This window comes from Calypte anna, chromosome 2, assembly GCF_003957555.1.
Source record: "Calypte anna isolate BGI_N300 chromosome 2, bCalAnn1_v1.p, whole genome shotgun sequence".
In the NCBI taxonomy this organism is placed as follows: Eukaryota; Metazoa; Chordata; class Aves; order Apodiformes; family Trochilidae; genus Calypte; species Calypte anna.
The window spans coordinates 19,431,372-19,447,854 of record NC_044245.1 but is presented as its reverse complement, the minus strand read 5'-3'; the positions used below and the strand labels follow the sequence as shown (position 1 = coordinate 19,447,854).

The 16,483-nt window shown below is 36.7% G+C and overlaps 1 protein-coding gene across 1 annotated transcript in view; it reads right to left on the bottom strand.

The window, feature by feature from the left end:
* The window catches only part of NEBL (nebulette), a 90,418-nt gene extending 74,406 nt beyond the window's left edge, over positions 1-16,012 (bottom strand). Inside the window, 5 exon segments of the mRNA XM_030445789.1 lie at positions 1,967-2,077; positions 8,110-8,220; positions 10,025-10,129; positions 15,767-15,838; positions 15,935-16,012. Coding sequence (XP_030301649.1) covers positions 1,967-2,077; positions 8,110-8,220; positions 10,025-10,129; positions 15,767-15,838; positions 15,935-16,000 — 465 coding nt within the window. The 5' untranslated portion in view covers positions 16,001-16,012.
* Positions 16,013-16,483: the final 471 nt, after the last annotated feature.

Genomic DNA, 16,483 nt, shown 5'->3' with positions numbered 1-16,483 from the left:
AGAATTTTATGTTGGATACAGAAGGTTTCTTTTTCTTTTTTTTTTTTTTTTTTTTTAGGTTTTTTTTTTTTTTTTTTTTAGTTTTTTCAGGCTGGAAATCTTTTCCTTCCTATTGTTTCACTATTTTTGACAAGTTGTTAAAAGTTCTCATTTATCACAACATCCCTTACCCCCATGTTTGCCTTAATTTTCTTTTTTCTTCTTTTTTTTTTCTTTTGCTAGCTTTAAGGGTGAAAGGGGATGAAACAACTGAACCTGAATTTTATTTGCTCTCACATCTGTTAGCAGGAGATGCACAGCTGTGTAAGGGGAATGGGGTTTATACTGCCATACTAATCCTCAAGCCATGATGAATATTACTCAAAAACTTGACTCATATTCCTCCTGGTCCTACCACCTTCTGAAAGGGATTCCCATCTCTCTTACCAACATTTTTTCCTTCCCTAGTAGTCCACCATCATTCCTACAGCTAGGTAAATAAACTTCCTGATTATGGGGAGAGAAGTTCACTTTCCCAGCTCCTACCCTCTGTCAATCTGACATCCTGATGCTTCCAACAGCAGAGATGGCTGGAGTTCGACAGGAAGAGGGAATTCTGTAATCAAGGCAGGTTGCAAATTACTGCTGGGAGTTCCAATGCAGGTATTTCCCAGCAGAAGAAAAAGTTATTCTTCAAACATAATGCTTCCCTGAAGTTTTCCAGCAGCCTTTTAATCAGCAGCCAGCTGTCAAGATTCTGCACACATGGACATACATCTAACACTGACATTTAGCTTTCAGCCTACATAACCTATGAGTGTTTGTTACACTGTCAGTAGGGAAGACAGGGTAAATTTAAGTTAATTCAAAATAAACACCCAAGCTTAATTTTCTGTATTGTTAGCAGCAAACAAATATCCCATTTATCTGAGAAACCCGACTTGAGTTGCTTACCTAAGAGAAATGGAAGTGGATCATAATTTTAAAAATATTTACATGTCAGCTGCTCTTACTACTATTATGCATCCTTTAAAATGACCTGAATATTTCAGCCAGTCTATTCCTAAAAAATTACTTCTCTCATAAATAATGTTTTACAAAACTTGAGACATTTTTCTTCAAAGTCATGTTTTTATAATTCAAGAAATTAATCTTGGTAATATTTCCACCCCTACCAATTGAGCATTGAGCTACCGTGAGCGAACTCAACCATGAAATCAAACTTGACTTGAAACTAATAAAAAATGTAAATACCATTATTTAGGCTTCTATAATGCAAAAACCTAAAGAACTTCAAGAAGTTAATAAGAAGTTGTAAGTAAATAAACCCCAGCTTATGCTGGAGTATGCTAAATACTCTAATTTATTTGTAAATTTGTTAAGTAAAGCTACAAGAATAAATACTTTGGGTCAATGGCATAAACAAGTACCAGGTTTCAAACTGAATTCTGTGGCTCAGATCCTGTGAAGTCATAAAGTGTTCTTTGGAACCCATTTGACACATACTCATGAGAGGAGAACAAAATTATGCACGTGCATAAAAGTATTCAAGTGCAGGGAAGAAAAAGCCTCTTTCTCTCCTCTAAACAGAACCCTTGAAGAGCTACTCAAGACGTAGACAGTGTTAGACACTGAAACCATTGCTGGTTGCTCATGTAAGCATAGAGCTTTATATACTTTTAAAGCACAAATAGGTACATGTAAATTCAGAGAACCTGCCTGTAAATTTTTTTCAAACTGCTAGCACTTAATAACAATTACTACTAATAAATAATACCAACTACTTTCCAACGCAGTTTGGAACAAAATCATATATGATTACTCATAGCTTAAACACACATGTCCCAAGTTACTTCAGAGCAAATAATGTAAAAAAACTCCAACCAACGAAATATGAAAATATTGCCTACCCAATTCATTCCAGTTAGCTATAATAGCTGTATCTACCCAAACCAACTGAATTCATTTCAAATTAGGGACTACTTACATCACTCTGGCATTTATTGACTTCCATGGCATGCTTAACATCTGGAGGCTCCTTCATATGTGCATAATCTGAAGTTCCTTTCTCAGCATCATGTTTTTGTTTATAGAGAACCTGCAAAGAGCAACATAATACTTCTGTGACCTCAGCAGAGCAGATACAATAATAGGAGCTGGGTTAAACCCAGTGTTGTAGTGTGCCTGTATTCAGGAAGCAATACAATAAATAATTAAGCTTCCTAATGGAACCAGAATGCTGAAACGAGAGCAGCTTCTACCCAAAACAGATACATGAGGCACAGTCAGCAGGGAGATTTCCCTGAGTCTGTTATTGCAGGAGAGGTATGAGTAGAAAGAAGGAAGAAAAAGAAATACACAGAAACAGAAAAATTAACTTTAAACAAGGTGAGAAGACAGCCCAGGGAAAGGCACAAGGGAATGTGTTATTTTTCTCAGAACATACTTGAATCTATCAGCTAAGCAAATACTTCCTCAGGTTTATTTTTTCCCATTTTCAGGGAAAAAAAATACTTGTAGCCCAAACCTCTATTTCTTCCACTCTTAGGACATTATTAGCACAGCACACATTTTGACGGGCCCCTAGGTTGACAAAGAAAAATAATATTTACATTCAATTGTCACCATAGTAAAGGAAAATGGAATTGGATTGTGTGTTTATAAACAAATTTGTTTTTATAATAGCAACTGAGCTCAATGTTGGGCGTTCATCAAGCCTTCAACTGTACTCTGTGATACTTATATATTCACATACTCATACACTAGAACTGCCTGAAAAGCTGACCTTGCACTTACCCTTGTCAGAAGCTTTTAGGCTTACACTAAGAAACTTTGCCAGATTTTGATGCCTGAAGGGGGAGCAAGCATCAAGAAAAATCTTTTTCTAATAGCTCTCAGAACTAAGCATTAAAATAATCCCCAAGAAAACAGCATATACTAAATAAGATCAAAAGCTGATCAGGAGGAAAAGAATTTGAAACTAAACCACTCGATAGCAATGAAAGAATACTGTGAAAAATTGGAAAGAACTCTTGACTACAGTGATTCAGAATCTTTTAAGACAGCATGGTAGAACTGTGAGAAAATGTTGTAACTGTGTTTAAGGCAGCAAGATTGCATCTCAGTCACAAATCAGGGTCCTTGAGGCAATATATTAGTATCTGCCCTGACTATCCCAGCTTAATGTAGGAATATCTGACTTGCTATTTGATAGCTATGTTCTTCCTATCTTCTCATGTTCTAACTGACTTTGGTAACCTTGAAGCAATTGCAGGCTAGAAGGAGCTCAGTAACTGCCTGGTTTGGTTTTGGACAGTTTAGAACAAACTATTCCCAGATCTGTAAATCAGTTCCAAGGAAGCATGAAAAAAAAAACCACTATTTCATCAGTATTCTTAAAATCATTATTTTACATGTAAGCATGTGTACATTTATTTCTTATTTCATGTGCATTTTCAAGTTTTAGCTAAACTGAATTTTCTTTACCAAATCTACATATGAAACTACTCTACAGAGAGATCAAGTATTATAGGTCACTGATGTAACCTCAGCTCCGCAGCAGAACCATTTATTAACTCCAGAAATACAAGGCAATTATTTAAGTAGGTATGACTTCAGATTGAACTAATTTGTAAGTACTCATTTTTATTTTTGTTATCTCTCTTGCACACCACTGTGTCAATAGGAAGCTGAATTAAGGAAGGCTTTGTGCCCTTTTTAACTTAACTCTGACTGACCCACTGTTTTGGAATACTTCAAACACTATTAATTTTTATTTTTTTATTTCCCTTTATATCAGTAAGCTGAGCTCTGAACTTAAAATCCAAAATTTTGTAGGAGGAAATGTTCGATAATACAAAAAATGCCATTTTAATCTCTAGATAGAGAATTGGATTATCTAATGTATTTCTGTAAAACGAAAACTAGGGAAATCTAGGAGACTAATACCTGCTACCATAAAAAAGAGAGGACATTTTTAATGCAAGATTTGATAGCATAAAAAACTATGAAGAATTATGTAAAACAGCCTGAAAAATCCATAATATGATTGTAAAGGTTGCAGTGAACCACAAAAATAACTTCGTCCTAATAATTAAAAAATACATATGTAAGTAAAAGGACAACTCTGCTCAAAAGTAAGTAAAACTCTGGAACTTTCTCTGGAAGTTAAAAACATAGCTTAAATTGCACTTGACTCATCTTTAAAAACAAACAGAAAATACTGTTGTGTGTTGACGTATAGTTACTATTGAGATATTGCCCTGTGCAAAGGAGAAATTAAACTGCCTTCAGTTTGCTTTAGATTATTCCTTTCAGATAAGAAGAAAAACAGTGCAATCTCTTCTTATGGCAGAAATAGTGATCGGAATAAAGTGATGAAATGCATACTTTTTTTTTTAACGCAGTTTCTCCCTTCAAGCAATTTTAAATACCTTTATCATTGTTGTGACACCTTATTAGAAAAGATGTTCTGTGTAAGGAAGAATTCAGTATTACTGGCTTTCAGACAAGAAAAAGTCTTGGCCACAGATGCTAGCAATTACCAGAAATTTCCTTCAGAAATGCCTTTCCATGGGAAAACAGCAATTTTCCAGAAAAAGTCCATTTCCTCTCAGGAAAATCAAAATCAGGGGCTCCCTGCCTAGACTGCTTCTCATCAACTTAACTTTCTCCTTGCAGTGAACAGAAAAATTTATGAGAGCTTTTTAGCCTGGTGAGGAGGGTGAAGTTGCACAGTAGGGATGGGTACTTCAGCCTCTCTAGCTTACTCTGTGGAAAACTATGACAAAAGAAAGAGAGAGGGAGGAAAAACTGGTTGCTTACTCTCAAGAAAGCTATTTAGAAGGCAACTATTTTCTGCATAGAAGAAAAGACTAAGTTTATAAAAGCCACCCAAGTATGTGGTGCTATGACTTTTTTTTTTCATTTGCCTGAAACATTTTTCCTCATAAATACTGTCATGATTTTTTGGTGAAAATTTTAGATGGGACTATGAGTATTTATTTCCATCTTCATGCCAGCTCTGTATAAAACACCAAAATGTAAATATGGGATCTACAAAAAAGTCAGCAGAGGTGGTCTTGGTTTAGTCTTTCCTGTTCATATAGAAGAGGGACCTGAGAATGAATCAGTACAGCTAAAATAAGAAGAAAGCCCCATGGGAGGAGAACTACAACTGTCAGGGTGTTGTGCTCTCCATTATGGCAAGATACTGTCAGTGCTGACATTGTATGGCTGGAACCCTGCAGAACAAAGTTCTGGTTCTGCAGAAGTCAATGCTGGTTGCTGTATGAGTTAAAGCATTCAAAAGTGATGGATGGCAGCCTGCTTGCTCTAGAGGGGAGGCTGATGGGCAGCTGTAGATATGGAATAACTTCTTGTGAAAAAAAGCAAATTTTTCCTAGTTCCCTTCAAGTTCCTAAATCAGCAGTGTGATCTGAAATAGTGTATAAGAATAATAAATTGGGCTAGATCTAAGCAGGCTGAAAACAGAGCTGTTAGCCAGAAGCAGTGCAGCAGCACCATTTCAGGATCAAACAAATCATGGGAGAGACCATTTGCTGAGCGACACATTCACAGAATGTGAAGGAGAATCACACATTCACAGAATGTCTTTTGGTTGGAAGAGACCTTCAAGACTATCCAGTCCAACCTCTGACCAACACTCTTAGCTCACCACTAAACCATGACCAGGTCCCCATGTTGTTTAAATACCTCCAGGGCGGGTGACTCTACCACTGCCTGGGAAGACTATTTCAATGTTTGACAACCCTTTCAGAGAAAAAATGTTTCCTAATATCTAGCCTACACCTTCTCTGAAGTAAATTGCAACCCACTTTCTCTGTTTCCTCTCACATGCCATGAAGGAGAAGAGGCTTGAGACATACCAGCCTCCACAGGCTTATGGCAGCCTTGCAGGAGCAAGGAGAGCCAGTGGCTCCCTTCCTTCCACACAATGATGCTCTAGCCCTGACACACCTGCTTGGCAGCTGAGGCTACAGATCCTGCCAAGAACATGGCATCACAGAGTGAGAAAACACCTGCTTGATCTAACTACAAAAAGCATTCCAAACCTGGCCCTTGCAATCCAAGAAGCATGAAGAGGGACTCAGAGATGTCAATTTCTTCTCAGATGGATGAGGAAGAGGACACATACCTGTATTTTCCACCTCTCAGGAAATCAGCTCCTATTTACAATCAATTTACTACAGTTGCAGACCAGACTGCAGTTCTGTGCATTAAACAGCCTTTTTGTTGGAGAGCTGGCACAGTGACCTCTCTCCTTCCTATGACATCCCCTTGGTATCCTCTTGCTGAAGGGACGAGAGGTAAATTCACAATCCCAGATAGACAGAAATCCTCTCTCTACCACATCCTGACCCAGCTGAAATCTGAAACCCTTGTGTTAGCTACTTAGGTACCGCAGCAATAGGCACAATATGGATTAGATTTGAATAGCGTAGAGAAGATTTTTCCACTAGAAAATCCCCTGGGATCTCTCTCAAAATAGCATTACATTCAGGTCCACTGCAACAGTAACCACAAGTTGGAAAAATGTGTCAGCATATATTTAAGTTTTATGGTAGATTATGATTTATAATGCATTTATTCCTAAGGGGATGGTATGAATTTTACAGGAAAAGTTGCTGTTTAAATACAACTCATCCTATATGCATTATTTTTTCACTATGGCTGTTGGAAGAGTGAAGAAAACCTTCAAAGTATATCAAGTGAAAGCATCACTCTTTTCCTTAAAGGTTTTTTTTTTTTTCCTGATAAATCAAGTAATCTTCACTTTTAGCCTCACTTATTTATCTTTCCTTACACATCACCAATGTTAATTAACCTCATTTGCGTAAACTAATGTAGAATGTACTCATTTGGAATGAATCCAGGAGTAAATCTGTGGAGAACTAGTTAACAAATGTTTCATAAATCAAGCTAACAGTTTAAAAATGTTTCACAAGTTTAATTCCCAATTTATTTCTACTGTAATTCTTCTAATCACCCACTTTACAATGAAATGTCACATTAATGTCATTTAAGCTACTGTGCTGCTATAACTTGAGTGTATATATGTTTCATTTAAAAATACGAAAACTAAAATATACTTTATGTTATTGTATTTGCTTAATTCAGCCTTGACTAACACATTGTTGTAAATCAAAATATCTCTCCACAAGCTGTTCTGAGATTTCAGTGTTTTGTTTTTGGTTTTGATTTTTTTTTGTTAGGAATATTTTCCTTTGTTTGCAAAAAGTCACAGCATATTGAGATGCAATCGGTAATATGGATTTAGAAGCATGCTCACTTCACAGATTGGTTGAATTAAACAATATTTAGTTAATATATTTTAGAGAGGAAAAAGCAAAACAAGACAGCCAGGGAAATTTTGGTGGACAGAAAGCCATGACCATCTATAAACTGTACTTCTCATGAGTAACAATGAAAATCTGTAACTTCATTCATACTACACACACTTAATACTCACAATTCCACTGAGATCAGTGGAAGAGAAGGGTCACCTGCCAACACTAAGGGTTTTATATTTTTGAACCCCTGGAGGAAACTGAACTGGAAATTACTATTTTACTAGTTGTTAGCATGTTTTACACTATGTTCAAACTACCTGCCTTCATATTTTTATTTCTACAGTCTGTTGTGAGTAGTGATATGCAGGCCATCAGAAATACATTTAGTGCTACAATAAGTGCCTTTAAAAGTCATTAGATATTTCTTTTTTTTAACTTCAGCATCAAACATTTTATAAAGCTAATACAAGTCCCACATTGAAATGGTCATTATATAAGATTTGTCTATTCTATCAATGCAGTGCAATGTCACTGAATTTAATAATTCCTTATTGCATTGATGCATTTCTTATGGATTTCATTGGATTGAATGATGCACTGCTAGTTTTAAAGATTAAATTTAACAGACATAATGAGCCAGATTGACACTTTTAAAAAGAGTAAATCATGAAGAAATTATGGTGACAAATTCTGGATTAAAAGCTCACCCAAATAAATCAAGCAGGTAATCAAGCATCCATCCATACTGTTTTTTCAAATTGGCCATATTCTGTCATGGAATTAACATTAAAAAACTTATGTGATTCTAAAATTGTACCTTGCTCTGAAGTTGTGTTATCTCTTTTGCAAATATACTGTCAATTGTGGCTGGCAACTGCTGATAAAGAGAATTGGAAAGGTCTTTCTTAGCAGCTCCTTTGTATTTCACCTACAGAGGAGAAAAGGTGACATATAATGCAAAAAGCAAGTAAGATACAGTAATCATACTACATTTTTTTCAGCTAAATAAAATGCCATAAAGATCATTAGATTGGAAAAATCTAATGCCATCCTATAAACTTCCAAGGAAAACCAGATTTTTAAAGAATATGAAAATACTTTTCGTGGATATGCCTAACTCATGAAGCAATGTAAAGGAACTCCTATTTAAATTCAAGAACTTAGAGGGAAGTAAATATAAGGCAAGCAAGGCAGGTGTGGTTTTTTCTGTCTTTTAATAAATCGTTTCCAAAACCAAAATCATTGCTCCTGATTTAACTTTCTGTAATTCATAAAACAATACTGTCAAGTACTGCTGTGAAAGTAAGCACAAATTTAAAAGACAGCTTAAATGATACTAACATCATTAATTTACTGTGTAATATGCAGCTGTTCATTAGAGACTAGTTCCACATAGGTGTTATATACATGGATAATTTTCCATAGCATTTGTTGCTGTTTCCCAAAATAGGAATCTGATCCCTGCAAGTGACATTCTGTTCAGGATTTCAGCATTCAACATTTGTAAAAAATTATGGGACACTAGAGGTCAGTAATTTACAAGATAAACCATTCATCACATCATTGGCTCCAGGTAATGCTGCAATAAGCACTGCTCAATAGTGTGATAACATAAAACAAATGGGTTTCAATTCTGAAATCTCTAAATCTTTGATTAATAATTAGCAGCTTGTTTTTGTAATCAGATAAATAGATTAGCTAAATTCTCTATATTGCACTTCTGTAGACTACAATAACCTGTCTCTTAGAAAGAAAATTTCATCACATTTATGGCCCTTGGGATTTACCACTCTTTCTCAGAAAATATGAAGATAAATATAACAAAAGTATTCAGTAGATGCACTTATATTGAATGTAGCCAAACAACACACAGATGTATACCAGAAACAGAAGGTAGAATGTATATAAATTCCATAAATCCTGACAAGGATATTGAGATGTTCTTTATCATAATCATAAAGGTAGAACAAAATTGATTAACCAAAAATTAAATCTTCCAGCGGTCACAGTAACATAAAAATCACTCAGAAACAGCAATTCCTTAGCAAAAGAAACTCTGTCAGGTGTAACTCCTGCTGTTCTCACATGGGAAAAATAATCAGAGACATAACTCTACAACACCTTGTGCTTGGGACAAGAAGCACTAGCAGAAAACTTCTCTGGCATTGTGGAAGCTGCCACTTTCTTGTCCACTACAGTTTTGTCTGTGAGTGTACCTGAGTACACAAAAAGACCTAAAAACAAAGACTCTGGCATGGGTATTTATATATTTGCACACAGGTGCTCAGGTGACCTGCAGATGGTATTGAACTGATATCTGCCCTAATCTCCTTCATGAAGGAGAAGAACAGGTTCCTTCTCCCCTTCTGCTTGAGAGTCGGGCTTTGAATTCTCCACAGCAGGGAAATTATGCACAGATATGATCTGCAAACCCCAACACTGCAGAACTGTAAAATGACTACCAAGAAATTCCTCAGTTTATACATCCAAAAATGGGATAGGTAAGGCTGCCTCAGAACTATTAATAAAACATCCTGAAATTCCAGAATAAAAGTGTTGTATTATACCAAATTGTTCTATTCATCTATAGAGTGAACACTAAATGAAGTGCTTTAAGCCACTTCAGCTTTAAAGAGAGTTTTTATTTCCCTCCTAAAAATCAACATATTCAATTCAGACAGTTTTTATGAGGAAAATAAGCAAAGAGAATTCTTCAGTCTTCTAGGTCTTACCTCAGAAATAAAAGCACCGATACTTTTCACATGTTTTAGCTGTGGGGTGTCAGGTTCACATATGCACTTGCCCTTAGACTTTTTAAAATCTTCTTTATAGTGTATCTACAAAGAAAAGAAAAATTATGTTTAATTATTCCTTTAAAAACCAGAAACTACTTTGCTGTTAATTTTTTGTTACTTTATTATAATTTTAACTTTATTTACTGATGCTATGCTGGGTGTCTTGCAAATACCTCAGGCTGGATCAAATTAGGCCATAAGGTGAAATACCCAGTTGCCACATAGAGTACCAGGGCTATGTAAGAGTCACATAACTCCTTCATAATAAAGATCATAGAATCATAGAATTATGTATTCTGGAAAAGACCTTTAAGACCATTAAGTACAACCATAAACCTAACACTGCCAAATCTACCCCTAAACCATGAAAAGATAACTTTTTTTTTTTTTACATCTACAGCACATTTTCTGCACTGTCTCTGAGTGTTCCAGTGTCTCTAAAGGAGAGTTGAATATTTTCTCCTTCATCTCAAAGATAAACTCATTAAGCTGCCTTCTAACACAAACCTAGCAAGCACAGAATCCATTTAACACTCCAGAAAGCCACTGCCAAATGCTTCATGAATCCAAGAGTTCTATGAAAAAATTCAGGAGGCTGCTGCCCAATCATTGCTGACAAAGCACCCCAACAATCAGGATATGCAGGTCAAGTTTAAGAGCATTCTAATTTTAAACTGAGCTATTGTAATTCACATGCATGTGCAACAGAAACAATTTCTGAAGCAAAACAAGTGACGTTTTTTTCTCCATACAGAGAACAGTTTAGCTCGATGCAAATTTAATTATTTAGCATTAAGCTTTCATGGTTATTATCTGCTACCATTCCTCTAACCTCATTTTCACATTCTGCACAACAGCAGCTTGCATTTATGCACTCTAGACTTGCTGACAAGCACTGACAGAAGCAATATGATCTGCATCTGAGCTTTACAGTAATACACAGTCTTAATTTCCTCTTTCTCTGAATCCTTAATGGATATCACAAGTTCTAGTCTGTTCTTCCCTACAGACACTTGGGAAATTCATGAGAAGGATGTCAGCTTACACAGAATCAGCTTCTCTACTTTCTGATGCAAACTTTTTGCCCACCTCAAAATAGGTTAGATAATGCCAAAGTAATCTCAAGCTGATGACTACATGATCCTCACAAAGAAAAGTATAATTTTGGCTGTTATCAAACTCATCCACATTTTGACCACTGAAGGAATCTGCAACTCATTACCAAAGCATATTGTCTGCCTTTGTGGATCACAGTGTATTCTAAATTTTAAAAAAAGGCAAACAATGGGTGTTAAATTCCTGAATGTCATCACTTTACTCGGGACACATGAATCCAACGGTTCATGAAACCTGTGTGTGACACCGGAGAGTCCTAGGTAATCACAGAGCAATGCACATAAAGCAATGCTTTATGATAAGCATAAGCAGGCATTTACTGCCAGACTGTAAGTATGGACCAGCACACAGGCAGGTACTTGCAAGGGGACAGGAAGCATGGAGGGGAGGATGTGTAGAGGAACAGCTTTTTTAAAAGCTTAGAATTATGGTCATTCACAGTGATACAGCTGAGAAGTGATGTGGGAAATTCAAAGAGCTGAATATCCACTGGTTTCATGAAGTTCCCAGCAGGACATCCTCTGAAGATGAAACTGCTAAAGATGGGAGATTCTTGCTGCTCACAATTTAGATAAATCACCCAGAGATAATGGAGACCTAGCTTTAAATACATCCATATTAATCAGAGTAATAATTACATTTTTAAATTAAATACTAAAGCTACCTAAGATATCTCTTAAATGAGGGGCGATGACACAATGAGACTAGGAGAAACAAGAAAGTCATTCTGCTGCAAAAAAATCATGCTTTTAAAATAACTGAAAGCAATGGACTGATGCCACTTCCTTTATTATTCACATCTATTAGAATAACCCACAGAGGCCACAAAATGCATGCAGCCTCACATGAGCAACTTAGAGAGGATGTAAAAGAAAATGTGTGGTCAAACTCTGGTCCAACAGACTCCATTCTGCTACAGATGTGTCTGCATTGCTTTGAATCAGAAAGACAGAAGATGAAATGGGACAAGCATAATGAAGTCATGACATCTGCACTTAGCATATTTATTGAAAATGATGCAAGCAAGAGGTTTAAGAGATTGGCTATGACTGAACCTGACCAGTGGCTGAAAGGAGTATGTAGAGAAGCTAATATTCCTCTTCAGAGTCTAAGGTTACAAATTCAAATGTCAAAATACTGAATAGAAAATTTTGTTTGTAAGTGACCTCACCAAAAAATATGCTGTTTATGTTGAACAGATCTGGCAAGCCTTGCCAAAAAAACATAGGAAAAATTTGCAAATTATGGCCTGGAGCCACCACTACTCTTTTAATATATTTTTGAAACCCAATATCTCACTAAGGTCCCAATTTTTAATAGTTTCTCTAATGAACCCTTTCTCCTTGACTCATCATAGAACTAGTCTGACCAGCAGAGTAGCACAAGTACCTGATAAAAGTGGATTCAAATTCCCACACAAACAGCAAAACAGTAAGCTACAAACTGCATTGCTCTTCTTGATGTTATATAGCAAGACTGCTTTTCTTGATGCTACATAGCAAGATCAACTTTATAAAATCAGGGCATCCAATCTTTAGGCTGAAGCCTCCTGGCCTGGACAGGAAAATTCTTCCCTGTGGCTTGTTCCATCAGCCTTTTTCATGGGCTAAGATACTCTAGCTGCTTCTGTGCTAATTCTGTTCCTAAGTCCCCTCCTACACAAATCTAAACAATCTTAGTATCTTATCATCCGTGATGTAGCTATGTTGACAGAAATCATGCCAAGATCCATTACAGAGCTGTCATCTTTCAAAGATCCATTTAAGCTTAGAAAAGCCACAAAAAGGTCTAAACCTTTATATCTAGCCCTCATGCTAGACCAAAGGGGAACATTTTTCCACTAGGAAATCCCTTTCCAACCCTAAGTTTCTTTATTTATAATTTCTCATAAGATTAAGAGCTGTGTCAGACCACAGATCCATTTAATACAAAATTGTCTCTCTGTGGCCACAGAAATCTACGTAGTAAAGTATGTGAACAGGGCAAGTATATACTGTCATTACCCTACAGTATTTTACTAGTCTCCAGCCACTTGGACCAAAAAGTCCTCTTGAGATAGAGGCTGTGGCTAGCAATGGTGAGCCCAGAGGAACAGCTCCACCCTGAATTAGGTGGTCTCAAGCCTATTGATATCACTGGAAAGGCATTCAGTTTCTGCACTTGACCCTGGGTCTCTGCAGTCCTTGCTTTACAATAAAAATACATGTTAAAGCAATATTGGGCTCTGTACAAGGACAGTCAAATAGCAAGGAATATTACTTTTTACTATATGGGGGAAAGAAATACTGGTTACCAAAATCCAGCAGAGTCTTCAGAAGCAGAGTGTCTGCCTCTCTATCAAAAAGGATTATGATAATTTGGTCAATGATTATTTTATTTGGACAATAATTCCCCTCTCTGCTTGTATCAGTGTTCACAACACCACACTGAACAATCAAAACAAAGAGATGAAAATATACCAAAATGTAAGCAAACGGATAAGATCCATCTCAGTATGGAAAAGTCCTAGAATGGAAGGTAATTCATACAAAACAGTTTTGAAACATTTGTGGGGAAAAATTGCATAATGAAGGGAGAATAAATGAAATAGCTTTAGGGGGAAACAATCCAGGGCGTACCAGCCACAGAACAAACTCCTGCCAACCACAAATGAAAATGGGGATTTCCTCCAAAATTGGAGCACATAAACACTTCACAAATTTCCCCACATACAGTTCAAGGCCAATAGCTACACATGCACTAAGGACTCTGCCTTTGCAATGCTTTAAAACTGTACTGCCAAATTAAAGTCAGCTGCCAAGAATTCAGGGAAGCATAATGCAACCTCAGTATCTCACCCGTGAGCACTCCTGGCACTGTGAGCTGATGAAGGAGATGGGCTGACAGCTCTGCCAGCACAAAAAGGCAGCCACCCCATCTCATAGTCAGCAAGGACACGGGCTGATATCCCAAGGTCATTTTAGGTCCAAACTTTAAGACCCATAAAACTATTCTACATTCAAAATGTACAGATATGCACCAACTCCACACAAACAGCAGTTCATGCTAAAAGGGTTCTAGAAGATTGAAAAAAAGTTCTAGATGTTACTGAGTCAAAAATCAAAGGCAAGAATATAAACTCCTTGCAGCGTATTTGCCTCCCCAGTGAAGGGTGCTGGGTGAGAAACTGACCCCCCCATCACCAAGGACTTCACTAATCATACATATTCCAATTATAGCAAAAATTCTGGGAAACAAAATTCACTCCCTATACATGCATGTATTCCATTCAAGGCAATGAAGAAACATCCACTGATTTCATCAGTGGCTGAAGAAAGCCTCAAAATTGGATGCCATTTTTAAGCACAGTCTCTTCATTGAAATTAAATTGGTCTGCACCATTACATGTTGTTACTGCTTTGAAAGCATTACTAACACTTTGCCCTTATGCTTTACATATTTCAAGGAAAATCTAACGCACTTGCATGCTAAATGCATAACAAGTTTTCAGCAAAAGCCCATATCCCTGAACCATTACAGACTTCAGAAACCTGGCCTTACTTATTCACCTTTGGTCCCAATCCCCTGCAGAAAATCAGAGAAAATACAGCCACTCCATTTACCAGTTAATTAACAGCCACAGCAAACATTGCTTCTAATGGGTACACAGCAAAGCAGTAATTCCTTTTCAATTAAAGAAAATATTTCTTCAGCATTTTCCAAGGAGCTTTTACCTTTAAGCACAGCAAGCTTGTTTAGAAACAAGTTGCATGGAAGCAAAAAACGTATTTGGGGTCAGATAAGTGCTCCAAGTACATTTTCATTTTGGCTTTTACATGAGATGATAGGAACTTACTGTACCCTATGCCATTCTTTTCTTAAAGAAAGCATGTAGAGAGCCATTGATAAAAATATTAATAATCTCTACTACTTCATGAAATAACTTGAGATTGAGGGAGCCATTTTAGTAGCTTTTCTTAAGAAGATGTGATGTTTATATTTGATTGAAAGTTTTAAAAATCTATAGTAACTAAATCAAGAATTTGCTAGCTAAAAATTTTCAGAGACACTCTAGAACTTCAGTGGATTCTTCCTGTAAGTCAGTAATAACGTGATAAGTAGTTTTGAGCATCTATCACCACAGACCAACAGATAACACTAAAAATTCTTCTATTTTTATCCTTCCTCCTCACACCTATGTGTACTGGTACCCAGTTCAGTTCTAACTATCAAACTTCACAGAATTAACCTTTAAGGAGAAGAAATACTGCATTTTCCTAGGGAAATCAGCCACGGTGTTCTCATTTGAGACACTCTCAGAGTGAGACCCACTTTTTGTAACATTCTTCTTCCTAGGGTCTATGCTTCATACCATCCTAGTGCTCTGAAAAGTTTATCCTTCTACAGCTGACTATTTAAGGTACCAGCATAGGCTGTGCTTTTTTATTATTTTGTGTGCTTTCCTATTTGAGCCTTGGATGGGCACATGCTACACTGTACAGATCTGAAAAAAATGTTTATTGTAAATATTAACCCATTTGAAGAGAGAAATGCAAGTGTAAGGAAGCAGTCACCATCACTTACATCACTTATTATTTCACTGCATTTTCTGGCCAGTTCCATATTTCTGTCCTCAATAACAGGGTTGAGGAAGACCTGTAAGAGAAATGTAATCGTTCCAGGTTTATTGTCCTAAAAGGGTAACAATAGAAGGAAATAAGTTATTTTCAAAGCCATTGGGGTTTAACTCACCGTTTCTTCTTCTTCCCCATACTCATTGTCATCTTCCCCAAGCTCCTGGATGACAGATATTCGCATTTTAATACTTTGCAGAAAAAGAGAATCAAAACTCTAAAAAGGTTCAGCACCTCAGGAAAGGGCTCAAACCCTAATGCGTGCCTGGAATCAATGCTTCATTCGTGTCCTCCACTGCACTTAACTCTACCAAGGCTCCTTCCTTATTTAGGCAGCACTTGACAGACTTTATCTGAAAAATTCAGAGTGAGTGAACTGAAAGGCATTGCAGATGGCCTTCTTAGCTATCAGTCACAGCAGAGCTAATGCTTTCTTACAGATAAAGTATAATTAAATGGCCTATCCCAGTCAGCTATTTTTAAAATGACAAGGAACACAATTAAAGTACCGTGAGGCAGTTAATTCATAACATAAGTAATTTAGTAAAATCAACAGGCTTAAAAGGGGAACACTGACACTGAGTTTATGGGAAAACTGCCCAGTTCTAAGAGTCAAGGCCCCACCATCTCCAAATGCAATTATCGCAAAACTACTTTATTGGTCCAG